Consider the following 11,079-nt stretch of genomic DNA (forward strand, 5'->3'; position numbering starts at 1 on the left):
GAAGCAGAGTTATTGATGCATGAGATACATGAAGGCTCCTTCGAAACTCACTCCAATGGACACACAATGGCTAAGAAGATGTTGAGGGAAGGTTACTACTGGATCAGAATGGAAGCTGATTGTTATAAACATGCCAGGAAGTGTCACAAATCTCAGATCTATGCTGATAAAATTCATATACTGCCTTACTGCTGACTACCCTCAATGTCCTTTCATCTCCGTGGCCGTTTTCTATGTGGGGCATCAAGATGATTGGTAGGATCGAACCAAAGGCTTCAAATGGACATCATTTCATTATAGTGGCCATTGATTATTTCACCAAATGGGTCAAAGCAGCATCTTATGCCAATGTGACCAAACAAGTAGTAGTCCGGTTTATCAAGAATCAGATCATCTATTGCTATGTTGTTCATAACAAGATCATCACGGACAATGGAACAAATTTGACTGACTTGTGTCATGGACAGTTATATCAAAAGAGGATGAAACAAGCATTCGGCAAGAAGGTTCGCCCCCGCGAATTCATGGAAGGAGACCTCGTGCTCAAAAAGATCTTATCTTTTCAACCGGACTCCAGGGGCAAGTGGACGCCTAATTATGAAGGCGCGTATGTCGTTAAGAGAGCCTTTTCCGGTGGTGCATTGACTCTTGCAACTATGGATGGTGACGAAATTCCCCGTCCCGTGAACACCGATGCAGTCAAGAAATAGTTAGTCTAAAAATATGTAAGAACAGCTCGGTAAGTCGAAAACCCGAAAGGGTGGCTTAGGAAAAAATGAGCGTCTCGGTGGAATGAAAACCCGAAAGGGCGGTCCAGGAAAAAATTAGATACATATAACAAAAAAATTATTATCCTGATAGGTTGAAAACCCGAAAGGGCGATCTATGCAAAAGTTAAGGATTATGACAAAGTAACTGCATCGGATCATACATGACTTACTTGGGGCATCTTAGCTGTCAAAGGACCTTCGTTTCGAAGCATCTAAACGGTGGAATTCAAAGTTGTTAGGGAGAATAGTCGTGGCTTTTTTTTTCCACTACTTTTTTACTTCTGCACACCCCCTGTTTTTATGTTTATTTTGCATCTTTTATTTTTTTCTTTGCAATTTTTTTTTATTTATTGTCACTTTTATTTTAGCATTTTTACTTATACCAACATCATTTTAGCATTTATTTATTTATTTCTCTTAGTTTATTTAGTATTACATGTTATTTCATGCATTTTTTATTATTTACTTCTTTAGTTTATTTAGTATTTAATATTATCTCATGCATTTTTTTATTTATTTCTTTTATGTTATTGTTTTTATTTTCTTCAGCATATTTATGCATTGTTAATGTTATTCCAAGAAGATCCCTTAAGGAATCGTGATGATTTATGTTATAAATGCAAAAAGAAAGGTAATTGGTATAAGGTATGCAGGACAAGGCAAACTCTTTTAATACTTCAACGAGAGGTAGAACACTTAATGTTGAAAAAGATTCATTTAGACCCAAGGAAGATAATCAAGAGGATCTTGGCTCTGTAGTATTATATAATTAGAGTAGAAATTAGGGATGGCAATTGGATCTAGGTCCGATGGGTACCCATAAAAAATACTTACAATGGGTAGGGTAAAACCCCACTTTTATGGGTATGGGCTTGAGTCCGGGTAATTACCGCAAATTTAGATGGGTATGGGTGCGGGTAAGGCCACTATACTATCCAGCCCTGCAATCCGCATATACATATTTATATAATATAGTAAATATTTTATTTATTTTTGGTGTAGAATTATATAATTTATTTAGCTATTTAAGCATAAAACTAAACCTACAAAACTAATACGCTAATCGTTTCATCATTACCTTCGCGCAAAACTTCTCTACACCTCCACCTTCATGTGGCCGTTGTGTTTGTGGACGGAGGCCCAGACTGAAACAGTTACATATCATTGAATGATTAGATCAACCTGCTTAAATCATCAAATTTTCTCAAACTGTTACTGTTAACATTAATACCTAAAATCAGGCCTGTTTCTTTGAAAGTTTTCTACAAAATTTGGTTTAGGGACCAGACAGGCCTGTTTCTGAAATGTCAAAACAAAAACCAAAATCAGAAAACAATACAATCTGCAAATTAAGCTATAAATAAGATCAAATATTAAAGAAAGGAATATGAAAGAAACTTTTTAATGTTTAAACATGAAAATTTGAATCTTGGATAGACATAAAAACAGGAAAAGGATTTTCAATACCTAAACAAAATTTAATTATTTTCAGAACAGAAAGAAAGATGTGATGAAAAGAAAAGAGACAATATTTTGAAAAACTACACAAATGTTTAGAAGTTTAAGACTAAATCAAAAAAAGTTTGTGAAAATTGTGGTGTTTTTATGAGTTATTCTAAACAATCCCACAAACATATAATTCAATATATAGAATGAACAGAATGACAAAGAGGAAACAACAATCTTACCGCACAAAGATTCTAAGACGCTTCTTATCAATTTTCAAACAGAATAACAAAAATAAAATTTCAGTGAGAATGAGATGGGAGAGGAACAGTGATAATCAATTATCTTTTGTAGCTGAAGAATGCTTTTTATCTTTTCCTTCAACGGTCAATTTCATCATTCACACAAAAATATAGCCGTTGGTGGAGCCTTTGGAGGTTCAAACAAAAATTAAATAATATAGTTTTAATTTGCTCAAAAAAAAAAAAGATTTTAATTAATATACACTTTAAATCTACAATTATTTTAAAATTTCAAGTAAAGATTTTCTAACCCTCTTCCCCTTTCTCACTTTTGGAGCTTACACCAACACTCTAGTTTTATCGTCTTCATCCATTAAAGATAGGTGATTTATGATCAATTTTGACTCAAAATCAATCATCTAACTCGTTTTTCTCTTTCCCTTTTATTGAAATAAGTGATTTTCACATCTATTTTGTTTTTTATTTTGTGATTTCGTCGTCTTAGTGCGACGTTGGTTTGTTCGTCGTATTTGTGCGAAGTTGATTGTCTTTCTTGTATCGTTCAGGTATTTGTTTGGTTCAAATTGTCAGATCAACTTCGATCTAGTGCAGATCCAATCAATGACATTAGCGTCGTCCATGTTGCAGATCCGGAGACATGAGTATTCTGAAGACTTGAATATGCTATAAACATGGATCCTATAAGTTTGTTCGCAGATTCATCCTTTTTATTTTTAGCGAATTTGCATTGTATCGATGTACTCTATAAATTTGAATAAATGAATATCATTTATTTTTGTCAAAAATAAATCTACAATTATTTTACGCATACATATAATAAATATTTTCATAATACTTAATGAATATAAAATATATTAATTGTCATATGTATTGATTGATGTAACAACATATAATTGAATGTATAATTGAATGTATGACTTTCCCTTTACGCCAGTATCTTATTCTCAAAATGGGAGAAATGTTATATATATATATATATATATATATATATATATATATATATATATATTTACAAAAGGATAAATATCGTTAGACTACTTACTCTGTCTAATTATAATTGTCTTTTAAAACTATGTTTGGATTGTCAGATGTAGTGGTATGAGATTATGTTTCATTCTTTGGATTTTAAAAATTGAATGGGATGGCATGAAACATGGAATTCATTCCATTATATACCACCATCTTTATTTTCTCTAGTGTCCAGAAGATCATTTCATCTGTCCGCTCTTTTTATTGTGTTAATGCGTATAAATTAGGAAAATAGTTTTTCTGTAATTTTGATTATAATTATTTTAATTTTGATTAATTTTTTTTTGAATGGCAAAATATATATATAAATAGAAGGGTTCATACCACTTTTAGTCCCTATAATATTAGCGAATTCCAGTTTTAGTCCCTATTAAAAAAAAAAGTTTAGATTTTGTCCCTATAATTTCAGATTCCTCCACTTTTAGTTCCTCGTTTAACCCTGTCAGCAGAATCTGCACATGTGTCACGCTGACTGTGTAATTTTTTACTTTTATCATTAAATTTATTTCCACGTGGCTTTTATTTAATTAATTAAAAATAAATTTTAGAATTGAAATAAAATAACTTAAATTAAAATAAAAAAAAAACTATAATTAATTAAAATAAAAACTTCATCTTCATCTTTCCTATGTTCTTCATGTTCATCTTTCCCTTCCCTTTCCCAATTTTCCTTCTCCAGATTGGCCCAACGCCCCAAAAACCACGACACCTTCATCCCCTTCCTTTCCCCATTAACTTTCTTCTTGAACCATCTTTCTTCTTTCTCCCGCAGGTAGTGGAACACCTCTCCTAAGGAGATTACTCCTCGAGGGGACCCTATCAAAGAGGAGTTGCCACGAAAAAACAATCACTTTAGACGGGCCAAGATTTTCAAACCCTCGAGACCTCCTGTACGACCTCCCCTTGAGGAATACCCGAAGTCGTAAGGCCCTTGAGAACGGATGAGTACGCATACTTCACCCAATACCGACTGTAACACCCCGTTTTCCCAACTTAAAAATTTCTAAACATTTATCAGAGCAAAACCATAAACAACGAGGTATCACATATAACATATTCCAAAACAGTTAAATAATAATTTAACCAAATATCTTAAACATTGCAGCGGAAATTATATCATAATCCATAAAACGTTTTGGCACGCAGGCCCCATCAAAATATTTCAGAAGTTAATCAACATTATAAAATAACATAAATGTTTCACGTAAGAGAATGAAGCATGCATAACAGACAACCCCATCCCGTTACGTATCAGAGCGACCTAGACGACACAGTGAAGGCAAGGCCACTCACGACGGTAACTGCACACTAAGCACGATCACCTGCAAGTTACCCATACGAAGGGCAACGTTTTCAAGCAGAAAGGGTGAGATTTCACAACAAAATAATGTTAATCAAGGTAATTTGAATCATAATTAATACCATATCAATCTTAAACAACTTTGCATATTTGATAAACATTTATCACGTAATCACATATTCAACCGTCATCAACAACATAGTATATTAGACATGACAATGCGACAATGCTCTTAGACTCCTTATATGCATGTGGTACCAATCGTCATCATAAGTATTAATATACTTTAAACGTGCGGAGGACAAAGCTCCTAATAAATCATGCGGAGGACAAAGCTCCTAATAATCGTGGTGAGGACTGAGCTCAATGAATGCTAATGCATGGACTCTTATCAACAAATCACCGTAATCATCATATCAATATGCATCCAATAATTTGGAGCCAAACGTCATCTTATTCATCATATATAGACATTATGCACTTAGTTAAATAACAGCAGCATCATAGTCAAGTAACATAACAACAGGATGATATCATTATATCAATTGCAATTCTATGGCATCATAATATTTAATTCATATCTTACATAATGCGTAATACGTTAATTCATGCTCAATTAATATCAACATGTCTTAAACGGCTTTACAGATTGCATTAAACATCATCATTAGGTCTCATTACCAACTAGGGGTTCACTCTTGATCAAAACGTGCGACACAGATCGCACAAACACTCAATGCACTCCAAACTAGAAGTGCTCGCGAGGTGAGAGTATCTACTTTCCATGGCGAGTACAAGCCAACTCCCCAACTAATGTTGTTCTAGGTTCCATCTTGTCCTACATTCATTCCTAATCATTACTAGGTATGTTCAGGCACTCAAGGTCCAACTAAAAAGTCGAAATTGCAAAATCTTACATGCTCTCTGCCCTAGCTCGCTATGGCGAGTAAGGTTGCTCGTTGTGGCGAGCTGCATTGTGCAACTCGCGAGGCGAGGGAAAAGGGTTCGTGAGGCGAGCGATGAATGTCCATCACTCGCGAGGCGAGATTCATAGCTCGCCGTGGCGAGCGATGAATGTCGCTACGGCCATAGCTGCTATTTTCACAAAAAAATCAACGATTCTCAAGGTTCTAAGCCTAACATTGATTCCAATGTTCGTCCTAAACATTATCTAAGGTCTAGGAACACTTTCTACACCAATTTAATCAATTCCTACCGTTTGATCATCAATTCTAGGGATTTGACCTAGTTTTCGTTTTCTCCAATTCAATCCTAATTCTTGCCAACTAATCATCAGAATTACAATCGATTACCATTACTGAGTTATTAGTCTCACCCTTACCTGGTTATGAAGAAATCGCAGCTCTCTCTTTGATCTTCTCCCTTCTAAGCTTTTTCTCCCTTTTCAAAAAGTTTTCACGTACAATAGTTTTTCTAACAATTAGGTCTTCCCCTATTTATATCTCTTCCTAATAACTTATCTTATCTCACTTTCTCCCCCAAAACTCTCTAAAATATCAAAACAACCCTTAACTAAATATTTTATATTATTTTCAAATCTTTATTTTATTTAACGATAAAATAAATCCCTTAATCTTATCAAATCTTCCAAAACTCATAACTTATCACAATATCAACCAAACCATCAAGATAGTCGTAAATCATTCAAAACATACCAAAATTATGCATATATTATATAAATATAATATAATCGCCTAAACTCGATTAAATAAACAATTAACGAAAGTGGGCGTTAAAACTCTCCCCCACTTAAAAGATTTTCGTCCTCGAAAATTTACCTCAAGCAAACAACTCTAGATAAGACTCCAGCATCTTACTCTCAAGCTCCCACGTCAAGCTTTCACCAGTCGCTCCCGACCAAACGACTCTCACGAGAGGTATCTCCTTGCCTCTCAACGTCTTCACTTTACGATCATCAATCCTCACCGGTAAAGTCTCTACCGTAAGGTTGTCTCTAACTTGCACATCGTCACTCTGGATCACATGAGATGGATCCGGAACATACTTCCGAAGTTGCGACACATGGAAAACATCGTGCAAATTTGAAAGATGCGGTGGTAATCCAACTCGATACGCCACCGTTCCAACTCTTTCCGATATCTGATACGGACCAATAAACTTCGGGGTCAACTTCTTTGACTTCAATGCACGTCCTACACCAGTCATAGGAGTGACTCTCAAAAACACGTGGTCTCCTTCTTGAAACTCAAGATCTTTCCTACGGTTATCATGATAACTCTTTTGTCGACTCTGCGACGCTTTCATTTTCTCTTGAATCATCTTAACTTTCTCAGTAGTTTGCTGAACAATCTCTGGTCCTAAAACCACTCTTTCACCTGACTCAAACCAGCACAACGGAGTTCTGCATCTCCGACCATATAAAGCCTCGAAAGGTGCCATTCCAATACTAGAATGATAACTATTATTGTATGTGAACTCGATCAATGGAAGATGACTATCCCAAGTTCCTCCTTGCTCAAGAACACAAATCCTCAACAAATCCTCTAGCGACTGAATTGTCCTCTCCGACTGACCATCTGTTTGTGGATGATACGCCGAACTCAATCTCAACTTCGAACCCAAAGCCTCTTGCAAACTTTTCCAAAATCTAGAAGTAAATCTCGGATCTCTATCTGATACAATGCTCGAAGGAACACCATGCAACTTCACAATCTCCTTGATGTAAATCTCTGCTAACTGGGCAACAGGAAAACTAATATTAATCGGTAGAAAATGAGCCGACTTCGTCAATCTATCAACAATAACCCAAATTGCGTCGTTCCCTCTAGGAGTATTCGGCAAACTCGTCACAAAATCCATCGATATACTATCCCATTTCCATTCTGGCACATCTAAAGGTACCATCTTTCCAGCAGGTTTCTGATGCTCAACTTTCGACTTCTGACAAACCAAACAGGAATACACAAACCGTGCCACATCTCGTTTCAAACCAGACCACCAGAAAATCTTCTTTAAATCGTGATACATCTTCGTAGCTTCCGGATGGATACTCAAGCTACTTCTGTGACTCTCTTCAAGAATCATCTCCTTAATCTCTCCATCGTCTGGAATACAAATTCTTCCTCGGAATCTCAACACACCTTCATCATCGATTTTAAAATCACTGTCTTTAGTCTGATCTCTAGCAACCAACAAGTCCACAAACTTTACATCAACTTTCTGTGCTTCCTTGATACTTTTCAGAAATTCACTATCAATCTTCAGCATACCCAGTTTCACACTCTGAGGTGACCATTCGCAAACCAAACTCATATCTCTGAACTGTTCAAGTAACTCGAACTCTCTAACCATCATAGCGAACATATGCAATGTCTTCCTACTCAAGGCATCTGCAACAACATTAGCTTTACCTGGATGATAATTCAAACCAAAGTCATAATCCTTCAGCAATTCAAGCCATCTTCTCTGCCTCATATTCAATTCCTTTTGATCGAACAAATACTGCAAACTCTTGTGATCACTAAATACCTCAAATCTCGAACCATACAAGTAATGTCTCCATATCTTCAATACAAAGACCACAGCCGCCAACTCTAGATCATGCGTCGGGTAATTCTTCTCATGAATTCTCAACTGTCTCGAGGCATAAGCTACCACTTTACCATCTTGCATAAGTACACCTCCTAAACCCAACTTGGATGCATCACAATACACTACAAAAGGCTCATCAGAGTTAGGCAAAATCAAAACTGGAGCAGTCGTTAAACGCTTCTTCAATTCACTGAAACTGTTCTCACAATGAACATCCCACACAAAAGCTTTACCTTTACAAGTCAACTGGGTTAGCGGAAGAGCTAACTTGGAAAATCCTTCGATAAATCTTATGTAGTAACCAGCTAAACCCAAGAAACTTCTAATCTCTGTAACTGACTTAGGAGTCTCCCATTGCGATACCGCTTCAACTTTAGACGGATCCACAACAATACCATCACCAGAAATAACATGGCCAAGAAAACTCACTTCTTTCAACCAGAACTCACACTTAGACAATTTGGCATAAAATTTCTTCTCTTTCAACACTTGCAAAACAATCTTCAAATGCTCAGCATGTTCTTCTTCAGTCTTGGAGTAAATCAAAATGTCGTCGATAAACACAACTACGAACCGATCCAAAAATGCGTGGAAGATGCGATTCATATACTCCATAAACACTCCAGGTGCATTGGTAACACCAAAAGGCATAACTTTATATTCATAGTGACCATAACGTGTTCTGAAAGCTGTCTTCTGCGTATCCTCATCTTTTACTTTAATCTGGTGATAACCTGACCTTAAATCAATCTTGCTGAAAACACGTGCACCCACTAACTGATCCATCAAATCGTCAATTCTCGGAAGTGGATACCTATTCTTGATAGTTACCTTGTTCAACTGTCGATAATCAATACATAACCTCATACTACCATCTTTCTTCTTTACTAGCAAAATTGGCGCTCCCCAAGGTGAAACACTTGGTCTAACAAATTTCTTCTCAAGCAAATCTTCCAACTGTTTCTTCAACTCTGATAATTCGGAAGCAGACATACGATAAGGTGCCATCGACACCGGCTTCGTTCCAGGAACAAGATCAACAGAAAACTCAACTTACCTCTCTGGAGGCACATCAGGAATTTCATCTGGAAAAACTTCAGGAAAATCGCATACCACTTGTAGCTTATCAATCACTACTTGATTCTCAATAGATAAAGAAGCCATTAAAGAAAACATCAAAATACCATCACATTCCATTTGCTTCAGCTACTTAGTAGATAAGAACTCTGCACCACTTTCCTCTTCGGCGGAAGAGAAATACACTGACTTGCTAAAACAATTAATATGAACATGGTTGTACTCCAACCAATTCATACCCAGAATCACATCCATACCGCTCAAAGGTAGACAAACTAAATCCATTTCAAAATCACGACCAAACATAGACAAAGGACATTTCAAACATACGAGAGAAGTAGTCACCGAACCCTTAGCTGGAGTTTCGACAACCATCTCTCCATTCATATCAGACAAATCAAGACCCAAAGTAGAAACACAATCGAAAGCAATAAAGCAATGCGTAGCACCAGTATCAATAATAGCAACTAAAGGAGTATTATTAATATAGCAAGTACCTCTGATCAAACGATCCTCATCCTCTGTCTGAGTACCAGTCAAAGCAAAAACCCTACCAGTAGTCGGCGCCCTCTTAGGCTGAGTACACTGTGAACTAATATGACCTTATCCATTATAGTTGAAGCACACAATATCATTACGCTTGCAATCAGCTACAATATGACCCCTCTTGCCACACCGGCCACATTTCTTGATCTCTTCAGGACAAACATTACTCTTGTGGCCTTTCCCGCCACAGTTGAAACACACAATCTCGGTTGCATCCTTCTTTTTAGGCCGCCTATCGTCGACCATCCTCTGTTTCCCTTTATCAGCAGGGGCATTGTACGGCTTAGGACGACTCTGCTGTCCCTTGCCCTTCCTCTCGTTCACAATCTTATAGTGAGCCTTAGTATCCTCTTCGTAGATCCTGCAGCTATTCACTAAATCAGGGAAAACTCGGAGCTGTTGATATCCGATCGCCCTCTTGATGTCGGGCCTCAAACCATTCTCGAACTTGATGCATCTCGAGAACTCAGCATTCTCAGTAGTATAGTGTGGGTAGAACTTCGCCAACTCCACGAACTTGGCAGCATACTTTGTCACAGACATATTTCCTTGCTTCAGCTCAAGGAATTCGATCTCCTTCTTCCCGCGAACATCTTCCGGAAAGTATCTTCTCAGGAACTCTCTCCTGAACACAACCCAAGTCACCACAGCTCCTTCTTGCTCAAGGGTAGGTTGAAGACTAACCCACCAATCATCAGCTTCCTCAGCTAGCTGATGAGTACCAAATCGTACCTTCTGATCTTCAGTGCACTGCATAACACGGAAAATCCTCTCAATCTCTTTAAGCCACGTCTGGGCTCCATCAGGGTCATATCTTCCTTTGAAAGTTGGAGGGTGATTCCTCATGAAGGTCTCCAACATCCTCGTCTCAGCATTAACACCAGCATTTGCATTAGGTTGTTGTCCCACAGCTTGGGCAACAGCTTGTAGAGCAGCAGCTAATGCAGCATCGTTCCTTCCAGCCATTCTGATATTCTACAACAAGTAACAACAACAACAACATAAGATAATAATATAAATATTACAAAGACTCGACACGACTCTTCTAATTGACCGGACGGACCGACCTGCTTTG

The 11,079-nt window shown here is 37.1% G+C and overlaps 1 protein-coding gene and 1 long non-coding RNA gene across 2 annotated transcripts; one reads left to right on the plus strand and one right to left on the minus strand.

Moving 5' to 3' along the window:
• Positions 1-248: 248 nt before the first annotated feature.
• On the plus strand, positions 249-710 carry LOC112420779 (uncharacterized). The gene has a single exon (XM_024780462.1). The coding sequence runs from the start codon at positions 249-251 to the stop codon at positions 708-710; it is 462 nt and encodes a 153-aa protein (XP_024636230.1).
• A 1,085-nt stretch (positions 711-1,795) lies between these two features.
• On the minus strand, positions 1,796-2,607 carry LOC112421103 (uncharacterized). Its single transcript, XR_003011079.2, has 3 exons — positions 2,459-2,607; positions 2,002-2,069; positions 1,796-1,915 (listed from the first exon to the last, which is right to left on the minus strand). It is a non-coding gene; the product is annotated as an uncharacterized lncRNA (long non-coding RNA).
• Positions 2,608-11,079: the final 8,472 nt, after the last annotated feature.

The sequence above is a fragment of the Medicago truncatula genome, chromosome 4 (genome assembly GCF_003473485.1).
Source record: "Medicago truncatula cultivar Jemalong A17 chromosome 4, MtrunA17r5.0-ANR, whole genome shotgun sequence".
Taxonomy (NCBI): Eukaryota; Viridiplantae; Streptophyta; class Magnoliopsida; order Fabales; family Fabaceae; genus Medicago; species Medicago truncatula.